The 19,266-nt window shown below is 44.8% G+C and overlaps 1 protein-coding gene across 2 annotated transcripts in view; it reads right to left on the bottom strand.

Moving 5' to 3' along the window:
* Positions 1–728: 728 nt before the first annotated feature.
* LOC135525465 (tandem C2 domains nuclear protein-like) overlaps positions 729–19,266 on the bottom strand; it is a 26,956-nt gene continuing 8,418 nt past the window's right edge. For both annotated transcript variants that reach the window (XM_064953112.1, XM_064953111.1), the window contains 6 exons: positions 19,259–19,266; positions 17,685–17,801; positions 13,876–14,067; positions 1,943–2,048; positions 1,346–1,542; positions 729–1,152 (listed from right to left, as the gene is read on the bottom strand). The exon at positions 19,259–19,266 is cut by the window's right edge and continues 93 nt beyond it. In XM_064953112.1, coding sequence (XP_064809184.1) covers positions 1,042–1,152; positions 1,346–1,542; positions 1,943–2,048; positions 13,876–14,067; positions 17,685–17,801; positions 19,259–19,266 — 731 coding nt within the window. In that variant the 3' untranslated portion in view covers positions 729–1,041. The remainder of the gene's footprint in view (positions 1,153–1,345; positions 1,543–1,942; positions 2,049–13,875; positions 14,068–17,684; positions 17,802–19,258) is intronic.

The raw sequence follows: 19,266 nt of genomic DNA on the forward strand, positions 1-19,266 counted from the left end.
ATAAAGTTGGATTTGATTTGATTCATTAATTTCCCGCCTGGTGATGTCTCCAGGCAGTCCAAAAGTCCATCCCACCAAAACAGGATGACATTTCAGGTCTTTTCAAACAGCTCTTACACTTAAAAGGGCATTATCATAGTTTTCACAATTTCACAGTATTATTCCAACCTCTAATATATAACACATAGGAAAATCACATTTTTGACTGCACTAGGCCTTTAAGAACATACATTTTTAGCTTAATAATATTACATTGTATTACACACCATAAACTTATTCCACAGATCCATATGCGAAAATGTGTGTTTAACCTGTTGTTGTTAGTAATATTAATAAGATATTCTTTGTTTAAAAAAAAAAAAAAATGTATATATATATTTTGAGATGTAGCCCCAGACTCCGTGTCAGTACCTCCGTGGACCCCACTTTGAGAACCCCTGAAATAGGGTGCCATTTTGAATGTAGGCTGTGTGAGTTTCTATAGGCTGTGTGAGTTTCTACAGGCTGTGTGAGTTTCTACAGGCTGTGTGAGTTTCTACAGGCTGTGTGAGTTTCTACAGGCTGTGTGAGTTTCTATAGGCTGTGTGAGTTTCTATAGGCTGTGTGAGTTTCTACAGGCTGTGTGAGTTTCTACAGGCTGTGTGAGTTTCTACAGGCTGTGTGAGTTTCTACAGGCTGTGTGAGTTTCTACAGGCTGTGTGAGTTTCTACAGGCTGTGTGAGTTTCTACAGGCTGTGTGAGTTTCTATAGGCTGTGTGAGTTTCTACAGGCTGTGTGAGTTTCTATAGGCTGTGTGAGTTTCTATAGGCTGTGGTGAGTTTCTACAGGCTGTGTGAGTTTCTATAGGCTGTGTGAGTTTCTATAGGCTGTGTGAGTTTCTATAGGCTGTGTGAGTTTCTATAGGCTGTGTGAGTTTCTATAGGCTGTGTGAGTTTCTACAGGCTGTGTGAGTTTCTACAGGCTGTGTGAGTTTCTACAGGCTGCGTGAGTTTCTATAGGCTGTGTGAGTTTCTACAGGCAGTGTGAGTTTCTACAGGCGTTTCAGGACCCGTTGAGTCTGTGCCATACAGCCACCACCTTCTCGGGGTGAGACATGCTATCCCTCCACTGCTCTGCTGCTTCCTGCGTCGGGCTGTCGAAGCCAAGGTGAACCTGCAGAAAAATGTACGTTGTTATGCAACTGGCCTAATCTTCGAAACGCAAACACTCCACGTGTTTACTGGTGTGTGTGACAGCGAGATAGGCAGAGCGTTTGTGTGCATGGATAGTGGCAAGAAGAAAACGAAGAAGAAACGTTGTACGAACAACAAAGTCAAACAGATTCAGTACGTTAAGCCATTATCACCTGCCCCAGGAAGTGTTTTCGTCTGACAGAGCGGCGGCTGTACAGTTTGACTGACAGCAGGAAGCTCTGGTCCAGAGCCAAGGGGAAGTAGAAAGACTCAGTCCAGGTCAGCTGACCTCCGGAGGACTTCAAGACGTGAGTCTTCTTCTTCATCACCACCCTGCCCAACAGCTGCATCTCTATCTTCACAAAGAACGCTGTTTCACAGACGAGGAAGAAGGGGACACACACACACATACAAACACACACAAGCAAAATGGTTACTCGTTAGCCTCGGAAGCCCAAGGCTTCTCACGTACCAGACGGGATTTGTAAGGATGGCCACTCAAGACTACTCATCATTCAAATAATTTCAAATGTTTTGGAAGAATGATGTACGTGAATGGACATGTAGGTGGTCAGATCCAGACCTGGGTTCAAATCCTATTAGATATATTTCTAGAACATTCAGTATCTGCTGCTGTAGCCTGCCCGGAGTGCCTGGTTGTGGCCAGGGTTGGCACTTGTTGGACTTTCCATCGAGCACAGCTACATTTATTTAATTTTTTTTAAATAACATTTTGAACCCATGTCTGGTCAGGTGAAATAGACACCTACCCTGCCTGAGTGGAGCAGGGAGGTTCTGGGCAGCGAGGACCTGCAGTTGGATGCGTCCGTTAACAGGCTGGAAACAGGTGGCCAGGTGCAGCTCAGCGTGACACACCTGGAGAAAGACGTAGAGGAAGAAGAGGAAAACTTCAGACACTGGAGACTGGACACATTTCTAGTTTCAAACATTTCCTACCAACAACCTCATGTTGCTAAACACCCTGGTGCCATCCAAAACGCCTGTACTTGGTTAGGTAGCTAATGTGGCGTGACAGCAATGTGATTTGTAGCTATGGTAACGCGAGACTAGGTAGCGACATAACGACAACGTGATTTGGAGGTATGGTAACGCCAGACTAGGTAGCGACATAACGACAACGTGATTTGGAGGTATGGTAACGCCAGACTAGGTAGCGACGTAGCAACAACGTGATTTGGAGGTATGGTAACACCAGACTAGGTAGCAACGTGATTTGGAGGTATGGTAACGCCAGACTAGGTAGCGACGCAGCGACAACGTGATTTGGAGGTATGGTAACGACAGACTAGGTAGCGACGTAGCAACAACGTGATTTGGAGGTATGGTAACGCCAGACTAGGTAGCGACGTAATGACAACGTGATTTGGAGGTATGGTAACACCAGACTAGATAGCAACATGATTTGGAGGTATGGTAACACCAGACTAGGTAGCAAAGTGAGTTGGAGGTATGGTAACGCCAGACTAGGTAGCGACGTAGCCACAACGTGATTTGGAGGTATGGTAACGCCAGACTAGGTAGCGACATAACGACAACGTGATTTGGAGGTATGGTAACGCCAGACTAGGTAGCGACGTAACGACAACGTGATTTGTAGCTATGGTAACGCCAGACGAGGTAGCGACGTAACAATGTGATTTGTAGCTATGGTAACGCCAGACTAGGTAGCGACGTAACGACAACGTGATTTGTAGCTATGGTAACGCCAGACGAGTTAGCGACGTAACAATGTGATTTGTAGCTATGGTAACGCCAGACTAGGTAGCGACGTAATGACAACGTGATTTGTAGCTATGGTAACGCCAGACGAGGTAGCGACGTAACAATGTGATTTGTAGCTATGGTAACGCTTGACTAGGTAGCGACGTAATGACAACGTGATTTGTAGCTATGGTAACGCCAGACGAGGTAGCGACGTAACAATGTGATTTGTAGCTATGGTAACGCTTGACTAGGTAGCGACGTAATGACAACGTGATTTGTAGCTATGGTAACGCCAGACGAGGTAGCAACGTAACAATGTGATTTGTAGCTATGGTAACACCAGACTAGGTAGCGACGTAATAACAACGTGATTTGGAGGTATGGTAACACCAGACTAGGTAGCGACGTAACGACAACGTGATTTGGAGGTATGGTAACACCAGACTAGGTAGCGACGTAACGACAACGTGATTTGGAGGTATGGTAACGCCAGACTAGGTAGCGACATAACAACGTGATTTGGAGGTATGGTAACGCCAGACTAGGTAAAAACGTGAGTTGGAGGTATGGTAACGCCAGACTAGGTAGCGACGTAACAACGTGAGTTGGAGGTATGGTAACGCCAGACTAGGTAGCGACGTAACAACAACGTGATTTGGAGGTATGGTAACGCCAGACTAGGTAGATAAAACTGCTTCTGTGTCAAATCATCAAATCAAATTTTATTGGTCACGTACACATAGTTAGCAGATGTTAATGTGAGTGTAGTGAAATTCTTGTGTAAGGACTCGAAGCCAGGTGACCATCTCTGTCGGCGCCATCTTGCGTTGTGGATTAGTTTGAAATAGTACCACGTTGAAGAAGATAGTGAAAATACCACATGGATATTTTTTAGGAGTTAACCCAAAAGGAATTGAATGTTCTGTGCTTGTTTGTGCTGTCTATGTGTACCATAAAGTGGTAGACTAAATCATTTGGTCTAACAACTTTCTGTTGAATGTCTCTTTTCTGAGGAAGCATAATGACGATTTGTGTCTGACTTCTGGACCACAGAATGTCCTTTCCCTCTCTCTGTCCCTCTTGAGGTTTGACCTACCACTGACTTCTGGACCACAGAACTTGACTGGCCTGCACAGAGCCCTGACCTCAACTCCATCGAACACCTTTGGGCTGAATTGGAACGCCGACTGCGAGCCAGGCCTAATCGGTCCAACATCCGTGCCCGACCTCATTAATGCTCTTGAGGCTGAATGGAAGCAAGTCCCCGCAGCAATGTTCCAACATCTAGTGGAAAGCCTTCCCAGAAGAGTGGAGGCTGTTATAGCAGCAATGTTCCAACATCTAGTGGAAAGCCTTCCCAGAAGAGTGGAGGCTGTTATGGCAGCAATGTTCCAACATCTAGTGGAACGCCTTCCCAGAAGAGTGGAGGCTGTTATAGCAGCGATGTTCCAACATCTAGTGGAAAGCCTTCCCAGAAGAGTGGAGGCTGTTATAGCAGCAATGTTCCAACATCTAGTGGAAAGCCTTTTCAGAAGAGTGGAGGCTGTTATAGCAGCAATGTTCCAACATCTAGTGGAAAGCCTTCCCAGAAGAGTGGAGGCTGTTATAGCAGCAACGTTCCAACATCTAGTGGAAAGCCTTCCCAGAAGAGTGGAGGCTGTTATAGCAACAATATTCCAACATCTAGTGGAAAGCCTTCCCATAAGAGTGGAGGCTGATATAGCAGCAATGTTCCAAAATCTAGTGGAAAGCCTTCCCAGAAGAGTGGAGGCTGTTATAGCAACAATGTTCCAACATCTAGTGGAAAGCCTTCCCAGAAGAGTGGAGGCTGTTATAGCAGCAATGTTCCAACATCTAGTGGAAAGCCTTCCCAGAAGAGTGGAGGCTGTTATAGCAGCAATGTTCCAACATCTAGTGGAACGCCTTCCCAGAATAGTAGAGGCTGTTATAGCAGCAAAGGGGAGGGCCCAACTCCATATTAATGCCCATGATTTTGTAATGAGATGTTCAAGAAGCAGGCGTCCACATCCTTTTGACCATGTTGTGTACAGTAGTTGTGTGTCTGTAACTTTCTAACTCATCATTATTCACGATTCATTCAGGACGATCCGTAACCACGGTAACATCCACATTCACGTAGAAGTGTTTAGAAAACATATTCTATTCTTATTTACAATTAATGTGACACCAAAATTATACAATAGTTTAGTTACCATTCATTTCTATTGGACACAAAATAATCTGTAACAAAACAACCAAAACAAACAGCAAATGAATCCAACAAATTGACGTAATCATTGCTCGTGAGGAATATGGGACAAAATACTAAACTTTTGACTACTTTAAAACACATAAGTAAATTTGGGTGGACTTTGGACAAAAAAAATGGCTTTAATTTCTAAACGGTTCACCCGACGTGGATGACAATACTCTCAAATTAAAGCCGACAGTCTGCAATTTAACCTCGTAGTCATTGTATCGTTTTAAAATCCAAAGTGCTGGATTACAGAGACAAAACAACAACAAATATGTCACTGTCCCAATACTTTTGGAGACCACTGTACATGTCCTGTGTTATCACAACATTAAACACAATCATAACCGTATGTATCCCTAGAAAATACACGTTATTTGTTTAATCATAGTCTTTAAACACAATCATACATTGATTCATGAGTACAAAGCTCAGGTCTTCAGAATCACATGATGGCGGTATCCCAAATGGCACCCTATTCCCTATTTAGTGCACTACTGTTGTCCAGGTTCCATAGGATTCTTGGTCAAATGTAGTGCACTAAATTTCATTTTATTTAACCCCTTTTTTTTACCAGGTATGTTGACTGAGAACACATTCTCATTTACAGCAACGACCTGGGGAATAGTTATAGGGGGGAGGAGGGGGGATGAATGAGCCAATTGTAAACTGGGGATTATTAGGTGGCCGTGATGGTATGAGGGCCAGATTGGGACTTTAGCCAGGACACCAGGGTTAACACCCCTACTCTTACGATAAGTGCCATGGAATCTTTAATGACCTCAGAGAGTCAGGACACCCGTTTATAACGTCCCATCCGAAAGACAGCACCCTACACAGGGCAATGTCCCCAATCACTGCCCTGGGGCATTGGGACATTTGTATATATTTAAAAAAAGAAATAGGGAACACCGTACCATTTGGTACACATCCAATGTTGCATCAGAGAGTCGGCTCTTAATGACATTCCCATTGCCAGGTGACACACGGCGGACATGCTGAGGTCTGACAACAACAATATGTAGAAGGACATTTCCTGTTACGCTAAGTACAGTCCATACTCTTTCTTAAACTTCCTGGACTGTGTATACAGGTGTAGGATCGTAATTTGATCACCCTGTTGCAGGCAAAAAAATCCCCTGCAATGCAGGACATGTAAAACTTGCAGTGTATTTGAGGTTTAAAAAGGTTTCTGAAGTTTGTAATTTCCACTTTGAAAGTTCGGACTTGATTTTCCCTTATGAAAACGGTATCAACCCATTCAAAAATGTCCATAATTATAATCCACATTTTCTGTTGCCATATGATTATTTTTCAGATGCAGCTCAAATTAACTGGCTCAAATTAAGATCCTACATCTGTACCTCAGATGCCTATAATGTCCATTAAAAAACATTATTACACAAGGCTATTTCTAAACAATATTATTGCATCAATTGCTTCTAACCGTTTCTAAATCACCTGATCTCCATCAACAGCTCTCCACATAATGAGCCTAAAACCCCCGTCAACAACTCTCCACATAATGAGCCTATAACCCCCGTCAACAACTCTCCACATAATGAGCCTAAAACCCCCGTCAACAACTCTCCACATAATGAGCCTATAGCCCCCGTCAACAACTCTCCACATAATGAGCCTATAACCCCCGTCAACAACTCTCCACATAATGAGCCTATAAACCCCCCTCAACAACTCTCCACATAATGAGCCTATAACCCCCGTCAACAACTCTCCACATAATGAGCCTATAACCCCTGTCAACAACTCTCCACATAATGAGCCTATAACCCCCGTCAACAACTCTCCACATAATGAGCCTATAACCCCCGTCAACAACTCTCCACATAATGAGCCTATAACCCCCGTCAACAACTCTCCACATAATGAGCCTATAACCCCCGTCAATAACTCTCCACATAATGAGCCTATAAACCCCGTCAACAACTCTCCACATAATGAGCCTATAACCCCCGTCAACAACTCTCCACATAAGGAGCCTTACATAAAGGCTTTTTTTTCTAAAGATGCATGTATTGTATCCACTGTTTCAAATACACACTCTTCATAGGACAGGTTAGTCTATTTCAGAAAGAGGGATACAACAAAAGGAAGCTCTTATGTATGACTCTGTCTAAGGCCTGTGTTATCTAAGGGCTTGGTTGGGTGCCTTAAGAAACTGCAAATAAGCCAGTGCGTCATAGTTGGGCAGTAAAAGGAATCATGAAAGCAACAGCTGGGACCAAGACGATACTCCCAGAGGACAGGTTGGTGTTTAGAGGGATACTCCCAGACGACAGGTTGGTGTTGAGAGGGATACTCCCAGACGACAGGTTGGTGTTTAGATGGATACTCCCAGAGGACAGGTTGGTGTTTAGAGGGATACTCCCAGACGACAGGTTGGTGTTGAGAGGGATACTCCCAGACGACAGGTTGGTGTTTAGAGGGATACTCCCAGACGACAGGTTGGTGTTGAGAGGGATACTCCCAGACGACAGGTTGGTGTTTAGAGGGATACTCCCAGAGGACAGGTTGGTGTTGAGAGGGATACTCCCAGACGACAGGTTGGTGTTTAGAGGGATACTCCCAGACGACAGGTTGGTGTTTAGAGGGATACTCCCAGGGGACAGGTTGGTGTTTAGAGGGATACTCCCAGAGGACAGGTTGGTGTTGAGAGGGATACTCCCAGAGGACAGGTTGGTGTTTAGAGGGATACTCCCAGACGACAGGTTTGTTGTTTAGAGGGATACTCCCAAACGACAGGTTGGTGTTTCGAGGGATACTCCCAGTGGACATGTTTGTGTTGAGAGGGATACTCCCAGAGGACAGGTTGGTGTTTAGAGGGATACTCCCAGAGGACAGGTTGGTGTTTAAAGGGATACTCCCAGAGGACAGGTTGCTGTTCAGAGGGATACTCCCAGTGACAGGTTGGTGTTTAGAGGGATACTCCCTGAGGACATAGTGTTCAGAGGGATACTCCCAGAGGACAGGTTGGTGTTCAGAGGGATACTTTCAGAGGACAGGTTGGTGTTCAGAGGGATACTCCCAGAGGACAGAGTGTTCAGAGGGATACTCCCAGAGGACAGGTTTGTGTTGAGAGGGATACTTTCAGAGGACAGGTTGGTGTTCAGAGGGATACTCCCAGAGGACAGGGTGGTGTTACGCAAGATACTCCCAGAGGACAGAGTGTTCACCCACAAAATCATTAATTCATTCAAGGTTTACACACATGTCCATTCAATAGAGTATTACGTCAGAAATTGAATGGTCCAAAACCCATGTCTTTCTCATGTACAGTTCAAAAGTTAGACGTTTTATTCTGAGAATTGAGCACAGGAAATGTTCAAAAAGCAGTCGCTGCTCAATAGAACTCTGTTTCGCTGCTCAATAGAACTCTGTTTCGCTGCTCAATAGAACTCTGATTCGCTGCTCAATAGAACTCTGTTTCGCTGCTCAATATAACTCTGTTTCGCTGCTCAATAGACCTCTGTTTCCATGCTCAATAGAACTCTGTTTCGCTGCTCAATATAACTCTGTTTCGCTGCTCAATAGACCTCTGTTTCCATGCTCAATAGAACTCTGTTTCGCTGCTCAATAGAACTCTGTTTCGCTGCTCAATAGAACTCTGTTTCGCTGCTCAATAGAACTCTGATTCGCTGCTCAATAGAACTCTGTTTCGCTGCTCAATAGAACTCTGTTTCACTGCTCAATAGAACTCTGTTTCGCTGCTCAATAGAACTCTGTTTCGCTGCTCAATAGAACTCTGTTTCGATGCTCAATAGAACTCTGATTCGCTGCTCAATAGACCTCTGTTTCGCTGCTCAATAGAACTCTGTTTCGCTGCTCAATAGACCTCTGTTTCGCTGCTCAATAGAACTCTGTTTCGATGCTCAATAGAACTCTGATTCGCTGCTCAATAGACCTCTATTTCGCTGCTCAATAGAACTCTGTTTCGCTGCTCAATAGAACTCTGTTTCGCTGCTCAATAGAACTCTGTTTCGCTGCTCAATAGAACTCTGTTTCGCTGCTCAATAGAACTCTGTTTCGCTGCTCAATAGAACTCTGTTTCGCTGCTCAATAGAACTCTGTTTCGCTGCTCAATAGACCTCTGTTTCGCTGCTCAATGACCTCTGTTTCGCTGCTCAATAGACCTCTGTTTCGCTGCTCAAGAGAACTCTGTTTCGCTGCTCAAGAGAACTGTTTCGCTGCTCAATAGAACTCTGTTTCGCTGCTCAATAGACCTCTGTTTCGCTGCTCAATAGAACTCTGTTTCGCTGCTCAATAGACCTCTGTTTCGCTGCTCAATAGAACTCTGTTTCGCTGCTCAATAGAACTCTGTTTCGCTGCTCAATAGAACTCTGTTTCGCTGCTCAATAGAACTCTGTTTCGCTGCTCAATAGAACTCTGTTTCGCTGCTCAATAGAACTCTGTTTCGCTGCTCAATAGAACTCTGTTTCGCTGCTCAATAGACCTCTGTTTCGCTGCTCAATAGAACTCTGTTTCGCTGCTCAATAGAACTCTGTTTCGCTGCTCAATAGAACTGTTTCGCTGCTCAATAGAACTCTGTTTCGCTGCTCAATAGAACTCTGTTTCGCTGCTCAATAGAACTCTGTTTCGCTGCTCAATAGAACTCTGTTTCGCTGCTCAATAGAACTCTGTTTCGCTGCTCAATAGAACTCTGTTTCGCTGCTCAATAGAACTCTGTTTCGCTGCTCCGTGGCAGAACAGCGCTAACTTCGAAGGTCCACTGACAAGCTAACTAGTGGCTGCAGGTTCGTGAGTGAAAACTTGGGCTTTTTTTCTCTCAATGAAATTCACTGAATAGAAAACAGGGACTAAATATATAACTGCATACGGGAAAGTATTCAGACCCCTTGACTTTGTCCACATATTCTTACGTCAATTTATTCTAAAATGGATTAAATTGTTTTTTCCCCCTCGTCAATCTACACACAATACCCCATAATGACATCACAATACCCCATCATGACATCACAATACCCCATAATGGCATCATAATACCCCATAATGACATCACAATACCCCATACATGACATCACAATACCCCATCATGACATCACAATGCCTCATAATGACAAAGCAAAAACAGGTTTTAAGAAATGTTTGCAAATTTATATATAAATAATGAATAAATGAAATATCACATTTACATAAGTATTCAGACCCTTTACTCAGTACTTTGTTGAAGCACCTTTGGGGAGTTTTTGGGGAGTTTCTCCCATTTTTCTCTGCAGAACACCTCAAGCTCTGTCAGGTTGGATGAGGAGCGTTGCTGCACAGCTATTTTCAGGTCTCTCCAGAGATGTTCGATCGGGTTCAAGTCCGGGCTCTGGCTGGGCCACTCAAGGACATTCAGAGACTTGTCCCGAAGCCACTCCTGCGTTGTCTTGACTGTGTGCTTAGGGTCGTTGTGCTGCTGGAAGTAGGGCTGGGCGATATGGCTAAAATATGATATCACGGTATTTGACGGTATTTTGAGTTGTTCAATAATAAAAGGTTCTACCTTTGCTTTTATGAGTAGTGAGTGACCCCAGTGTGCTTTATGAGTAGTGAGTGATCCTAGGGTGGCAACACATACAGTTGAAGTCGGAAGTTTACATACACCTTAGCCAAATACATTTAAACTCAGTTTTACACAATTTCTGACATTTAATCGGAGTAAAAATTCCCTGTCTTAGGTCAGTTAGGATCACCACTTTATTTTAAGAATGTGAAATGTCAGAATAATAGTAGAGAGAATGATTTATTTAATCTTTTATTTATTTCATCACATTCCCAGTGGGTCAGAAGTTTAATACACTCAATTAGTATTTGGTAGCATTGCCTTTAAATTGTTTAACTTGGGTCAAACGTTTTGGGTGGCCTTCCACAAGCTTCCCACAATAAGTTGGGGGAATTTTGGCCCATTCCTCCTGACAGAACTGGTGTAACTGAGTCAGGTTTGTAGGCCCCATTCCTCCTGACAGAGCTGGTGTAACTGAGTCAGGTTTGTAGGCCCCATTCCTCCTGACAGAGCTGGTGTAACTGAGTCAGGTTTGTAGGCCTCCTTGCTCACACAGGCTTTTTCAGTTCTGCCCACAAATCTTCTATAGGATTGAGGACAGGGTTTTGTGGTGGCCACTCCAATACCTTGACTTTGTTGTCCTTAAGACATTTTGCCACAACTTTGGAAGTATGCTTGGGGTCATTGTCCATTTGGAAGACCCATTTCTGACCAAGCTTTAACTTCCTGACTGATGTCTTGTGATGTTGCTTCAATATATCCACATAATTTCCATCCCGCATGACGCCATCTATTTTGTGAAGTGCACCAGTCCCTCCTGCAGCAAAGCACCCCCACAACATGATGCCTCCATCCCCGGGCTTCACGGTTGGGATGGTGTTCTTCGGCTTGCAAGCTCCCCTTTTTCCTCCAAACATAACAATGGTCATTATGGCCAAACAGTTCTGTTTTTGTTTCATCAGACCAGAGAACATTTCTCCAAAAAGTACGATCTTTGTCCCCATGTGCAATTGCAAACCGTAGCCTGGCTTTTTTATGGTGGTTTTGGAGCAGTGGCTTCTTCCTTGCTGAGCGGCATTGAAATACATCCACAGATACACCTCCAATTGACTCAAATGATGTCAATTAGCCTATCAGAAGCTTCTAAAGCCATGACATCATTTTCTGGAATTTTCCAAGCTGTTGGAATTGTGATACAGTGAATGATAAGTGAAATAATCTGTATACAATTGTTGGAAAAATTACTTGTGTCATGCACGAGGTAGATGTCCTAACCGACTTCACAAAACTATAGTTTGTTAACAAGAAACTTGTGGAGTGGTTGAAAAATGAGGTTTTAATGACTCCAACCTAAGTTGTATGTTAACTTCAGACTTCAACTGTACATTCTAAGTGATTTCAGTGAGTCTTTCTCCATTCTGAATGGTTTATACTGTTCAATTCAACTTCAACCAAAACACATTTCAGCACTTTTATAATTTCTGCATTTTCTGCACCCAATTGCAGTGGTGGAAAGAAAAAGTAAAGATATGTTAATAGAAAATGACTCGAGGAAAAGTGAAAGTCACCCAGTAAAATACAACTTGAATAAAAGTCTAAAAGTATTTGGTTTTAAATTGACTTAAGCCTCAAAAGTAAATGTAATTTATAACATATACTTAAGTATCGAAAGTAAAAGTATAAATAATTTCACATTTCTTTTATGAAGCACCATTTTGTTTTTTGTTTTTCAATTTACAGATAGCCAGGGGAACACTCCATCATTTACAGATAGCCAGGGGAACACTTCATCATTTACAGATAGCCAGGGGAACAATCCAACACTCAGACATAATTTACAGATAGCCAGGGGAACAATCCAACACTCAGACATAATTTACAGATAGCCAGGGGAACACTCCAACACTCAGACATAATTTACAGATAGCCAGGGGCACACTCCAACACTCAGACATAATTTACAGATAGCCAGGGGCACACTCCAACACTCAGACATAATTTACAGATAGCCAGGGGCACACTCCAACACTCAGACATCATTTACAGATAGCCAGGGGCACACTCCAACACTCCAACACTCAGACATAATTTACAGATAGCCAGGGGCACACTCCAACACTCAGACATCATTTACAGATAGCCAGGGGAACACTCCAACACTCAGACATCATTTACAGATAGCCAGGGGAACACTCCAACACTCCAACACTCAGACATAATTTACAGATAGCCAGGGGCACACTCCAACACTCAGACATCATTTACAGATAGCCAGGGGCACACTCCAACACACAGACATAATTTACAAACAAAGCATTTGTGTTTTAGTGAGTCCTCCAGATCAGAGGCAGTAGGGATGAACAGGGATGTTCTCTTGATAAGTGTGTGAATAGGACCATTTTCCTGTCCTGCTAAGCATTCAAAATGTAATTAGTACTTTTAGGTGTCAGGGAAAATGTATGGAGTAAAAAGTACAGTATTTTCTTTAGGTTTGTAGTGAAGTAAAAGTTGTCAAAACATTTTTTTTAAAGGTTGGAGTCATTAAAACTAATTTTTTAACCCCTCCACAAATTTCTTGTGAACAAACTATAGCGTTGGCAAAGTCGATTAGTTCATCTACTTAGGGCAACTTGCTAAGAAAAGGCAAACTAGCTGTTTGCTGATGTAAGAAACACAAGCTCGTAGTGTAGTTACAGAACGCTCGTGGATTTATATTAAGAAGCTAAGTGAAAACAGCGTTGTTGTCATCAACATTGTTGCATGTGCTGCATTGACCATGTAGACTGAACACAAGTGTCTCGTGGTTGAGGAACATCAAATGCTGCTCCTTGAGTGACAGGGGGCGTGGCCAGGTCTGTGTGGTAAAGAGCGGAGAGAGATGACTCAAGTAGCGAAGTACTTGGTGGAGTTCTGCAAAGATGGTTGTCCTTCTGGAAGGTTCTCCCATCTCCACAAAGGAACTCTTGGAGCTCTGTCAGAGTGACTATCACCTTCCAAACCAAGGCCCTTCTTCCCCAAATGCTCAGTTTGACTATCGGGTTCTTGGTCAAGTCCCTGACTCATTTTTACACGCTTTGGTGTGACTCGGTCGGTTGATCAAAATCCACAAAGTTCCAATCTCAGGCCGGACACTCAAAACCACAAGGCCACTGAGTTGGAATGGACTTTCTAGTCATCCTGCTGTGCAACTCTATACTCACAGTGGTCTTGGAGGGGGGGCTGAGCTCCATCCAGTGCTGTGTCTCCTCAGGGCCCAGCTGTCTGAGGGAGAGGACACACTCTGCCACCGTTCTCTTCCTGGGGTGGTGGGTCTGCAGACGGAATACCAGAGCACTGCAACGCAGCTGCTGCAGCCGCAACGTAAACACAAAGGTCTCCATGAAGACTGTGTCCTAGGAGGGAGGGAGGGAGGGAGGGTGGGAGGGAGGGAGGGAGGGAGGGAGGGAGGGAGGGGAGATAGAAGATTAGGATGGTACTCCACTCTGACTAGTACCTGGTAGATTAGGACGGTACTCCACTCTGACTAGTACCTGGTAGATTAGGACGGTACTCCACTCTGACTAGTACCTGGTAGATTAGGACGGTACTCCACTCTGACTAGTACCTGGTAGATTAGGACGGTACTCCACTCTGACTAGTACCTGGTAGATTAGGCCACTCTGACTAGTACCTGGTAGATTAGGACGGTACTCCACTCTGACTAGTACCTGGTAGATTAGGACGGTACTCTACTCTGACTAGTACCTGGTAGATTAGGACAGTACTCCACTCTGACTAGTACCTGGTAGATTAGGATGGTACTCCACTCTGACTAGTACCTGGTAGATTAGGACGGTACTCTACTCTGACTAGTACCTGGTAGATTAGGACGGTACTCCACTCTGACTAGTACCTGGTAGATTAGAACGGTACGCCACTCTGACTAGTACCTGGTAGATTAGGACGGTACTCTACTCTGACTAGTACCTGGTAGATTAAGACGGTACTCCACTCTGACTAGTACCTGGTAGATTAGGCCACTCTGACTAGTACCTGGTAGATTAGGACGGTACTCCACTCTGACTAGTACCTGGTAGATTAGGACGGTACTCCACTCTGACTAGTACCTGGTAGATTAAGACGGTACTCCACTCTGACTAGTACCTGGTAGATTAGGCCACTCTGACTAGTACCTGGTAGATTAGGACGGTACTCCACTCTGACTAGTACCTGGTAGATTAGGACGGTACTCCACTCTGACTAGTACCTGGTAGATTAGGCCACTCTGACTAGTACCTGGTAGATTAGGACGGTACTCTACTCTGACTAGTACATGGTAGATTAGGCCACTCTGACTAGTACCTGGTAGATTAGGACGGTACTCTACTCTGACTAGTACCTGGTAGATTAAGACGGTACTCCACTCTGACTAGTACCTGGTAGATTAGGCCACTCTGACTAGTACCTGGTAGATTAGGACGGTACTCCACTCTGACTAGTACCTGGTAGATTAGGACGGTACTCCACTCTGACTAGTACCTGGTAGATTAAGACGGTACTCCACTCTGACTAGTACCTGGTAGATTAGGCCACTCTGACTAGTACCTGGTAGATTAGGACGGTACTCCACTCTGACTAGTACCTGGTAGATTAGGACGGTACTCCACTCTGACTAGTACCTGGTAGATTAGGCCACTCTGACTAGTACCTGGTAGATTAGGACGGTACTCTACTCTGACTAGTACATGGTAGATTAGGCCACTCTGACTAGTACCAGGTAGATTAGGACGGTACTCCACTCTGACTAGTACCTGGTAGATTAAGACGGTACTCCACTCTGACTAGTACCTGGTAGATTAGGCCACTCTGACTAGTACCTGGTAGATTAGGACGGTACTCCACTCTGACTAGTACCTGGTAGATTAGGACGGTACTCCACTCTGACTAGTACCTGGTAGATTAGGCCACTCTGACTAGTACCTGGTAGATTAGGACGGTACTCTACTCTGACTAGTACATGGTAGATTAGGCCACTCTGACTAGTACCAGGTAGATTAGGACGGTACTCTACTCTGACTAGTACCTGGTAGATTAGGACGGTACTCCACTCTGACTAGTACCAGGTAGATTAGGACGGTACTCCACTCTGACTAGTACCTGGTAGATTAGGCCACTCTGACTAGTACCTGGTAGACTAGGACGGTACTCCACTCTGACTAGTACCTGGTAGACTAGGACGGTACTCCACTCTGACTAGGACGGTACTCCACTCTGACTAGTACCTGGTAGATTAGGACGGTACTCCACTCTGACTAGTACCTGGTAGACTAGGACGGTACTCCACTCTGACTAGTACCTGGTAGACTAGGACGGTACTCCACTCTGACTAGTACCTGGTAGATTAGGACGGTACTCCACTCTGACTAGTACCTGGTAGATTAGGACGGTACTCCACTCTGACTAGTACCAGGTAGATTAGGACGGTACTCCATTCTGACTAGTACCTGGTAGATTAGGACGGTACTCTACTCTGACTAGTACCTGGTAGATTAGGACGGTACTCCACTCTGACTAGTACCTGGTAGATTAGGACGGTACTCCACTCTGACTAGTACCTGGTAGATTAGGACGGTACTCCACTCTGACTAGTACCTGGTAGATTAGGACGGTACTCCACTCTGACTAGTACCTGGTAGATTAGGACGGTACTCCACTCTGACTAGTACCTGGTAGATTAGGACGGTACTCCACTCTGACTAGTACCTGGTAGATTAGGACGGTACTCCACTCTGACTAGTACCTGGTAGATTAGGACGGTACTCCACTCTGACTAGTACCTGGTAGATTAGGACGGTACTCCACTCTGACTAGTACCTGGTAGATTAGGACGGTACTCCACTCTGACTAGTACCTGGTAGACTAGGACGGTACTCCACTCTGACTAGTACCTGGTAGACTAGGACGGTACTCCACTCTGACTAGTACCTGGTAGATTAGGACAGTACTCCACTCTGACTAGTACCTGGTAGATTAGGACGGTACTCCACTCTGACTAGTACCTGGTAGATTAGGACGGTACTCCACTCTGACTAGTACCTGGTAGATTAGGACGGTACTCCACTCTGACTAGGATGGTACTCCACTCTGACTAGTACCTGGTAGACTAGGACGGTACTCCACTCTGACTAGTACCTGGTAGACTAGGACGGTACTCCACTCTGACTAGTACCTGGTAGATTAGGACGGTACTCCACTCTGACTAGTACCTGGTAGATTAGGACGGTACTCCACTCTGACTAGTACCTGGTAGATTAGGACGGTACTCCACTCTGACTAGGACGGTACTCCACTCTGACTCGTACCTGGTAGATTAGGACGGTACTCCACTCTGAATAGGACGGTACTCCACTCTGACTCGTACCTGGTAGATTAGGACGGTACTCCACTCTGACTAGTACCTGGTAGTATGTTATCAGAGAGGATCACATTGTTTCTTCACTTACTTACTCGTAGAACCTAGTGGAGCAAAAAGCATCAACAGTGCAAATGGAGGAATCCTGTTCTCACTTAATTTACAGCCATTGACTCTTCAGGCCTACAACAGCTCAGCAACAGAAACGCTGCGCTCGACAAGAGGCTAAACTACCAGTGAGGCTAAACCACTAAAAGCCAGTGACGCGGTCAAGGAATGTAAAAGGTCAGAGGAGATCTCTCTCTCTCTATCTATTTTCCTTGGTTACATCTGGGCCCGTATCCACAAAGCATCTTAGAGAATGAGTGCTGATCTAGGATCTGTCCATATAGTCTTATTCTGATCTAGGATCTGTCCATATAGTCTTATTCATTATGATCTAAAAGACAAAAACTGATTCTAGATCAGCACGCTTTGTGGATACATGACCAGGTTAGCCAATGTAATGCCCAGTGGAGAGGATGGAAGAACGTTAGTTGCCAGAGAGAATAACATTTACTTTCTCCCAGACAGACATTTCCTCTCTATCAAACAGAAGGCAAATGTTAAATAACTTACCGGAGAACCTTCCTTGACGGAGCTCTTGAACTGTACTGGTTTGCTCATAGTGATGATGCCTTTAAAGCTAATCTGCTGCTGCTCACTGCTGTTCTGTGCGAGGGACACATCCTTACACTGAGAGAAGGAGAGAAATAAGAGTTAGAAGCCTGACTACAGAGTTAGAGGCCTGACTACAGAGTTAGAGGTCTGACTACAGAGTTAGAGGCCCGGCTACAGAGTTAGAGATCTGACTACAGAGTTAGAGGCCCGGCTACAGAGTTAGAGGCCCGGCTACAGAGTTAGAGGCCCGTCTACAGAGGTAGAGGTCTGACTACAGAGTTAGAGACCCGGGTACAGAGTTAGAGGCCCGTCTACAGAGTTAGAAGTCAGTCTACAGAGTTAGAGGCCCGGCTACAGAGTTTGAAGTCAGTCTACAGAGTTAGAGGACGGTCTACAGAGTTAGAAGTCAGTCTACCGAGTTAGATGCCCGGCTACAGAGTTAGAGGCCCGTCTACAGAGTTAGAAGTCAGTCTACAGAGTTAGAGGCCCAGCTACAGAGTTAGAAGTCAGTCTACAGAGTTAGAGGCCCGGCTACAGAGTTAGAGGCCCGGCTACAGAGTTAGAGGCCCATCTAAAGAGTTAGAGGCCCATCTAAAGAGTTAGAGGCCCGGCTACAGAGTTAGTGGTCTGACTACAAAGTTAGAGGCCCGGCTACAGAGTTAGAGGTCTGACTACAGAGGTAGAGGCCTGACTACAGAGTTAGAGACCCGTCTACAGAGTTAGAGGCCCGGCTACAGAGTTAGAGGCCCGTCTACAGAGTTAGAAGTCAGTCTACAGAGTTAGAGGCCCGGCTACAGAGTTAGAGGTCTGACTACAAAGTTAGAGGTCTGACTTCAGAGTTAGAGACCCGGCTACAGAGTTAGAGGCCCGACGACAGAGTTAGTGGTCTGACTACAAAGTTAGAGGTCTGGCTACAGAGTTAGAGGTCTGGCTACAAAGTTAGAGATCTGACTTCAGAGTTAGAGGCCCGTCTACAGAGTTACAGGTCTGACTACAAAATTAGAGGTCTGACTTCAGAGTTAGAGGCCCGGCTACAGAGTTAGAGGCCCGGCTACAGAGTTAGAGGCCGCCTGGCTACAGAGTTAGAGGTCTGACTACAGTAGGTATCATAGTGTATTTATTATACAGACACATCCAACCAAGTGTCTCAGGACTTCTCTTGTTTTTTGGTTGGCAGTCATTTATTTGTTAGTTGCTTCTACGTTGTGATCGTATTTTGTGATATGATCAGACCTTCTAATTTGTGATTGGAACGGAAGTGGTTGTTAATCTACTTTACATTTGAAAAATTAACTCAAAGCAGTGATTATTTCTCCTCAGTAAAACACTTCTCAGAAGTTAACAGAGTAGTGACTTGTGAGAGAGAGGAGAAATTGAGATGGAGTTTCTGGGTCCTGGTTTCTGGTCCAACAATCTGAGACAGAGGCTCCATTCAGTCACCTAGCAGGCAGGTACAATGGGCCCTTCAGCCCCCTGGGTAGGTAGGTTCAGTCCCCTGGGTAGCCCCTTCCTCCCGCGGCCTATAACCGTACCTGTACCA

Source organism: Oncorhynchus masou, chromosome 32, assembly GCF_036934945.1.
Source record: "Oncorhynchus masou masou isolate Uvic2021 chromosome 32, UVic_Omas_1.1, whole genome shotgun sequence".
NCBI classification, from domain to species: domain Eukaryota; kingdom Metazoa; phylum Chordata; class Actinopteri; order Salmoniformes; family Salmonidae; genus Oncorhynchus; species Oncorhynchus masou.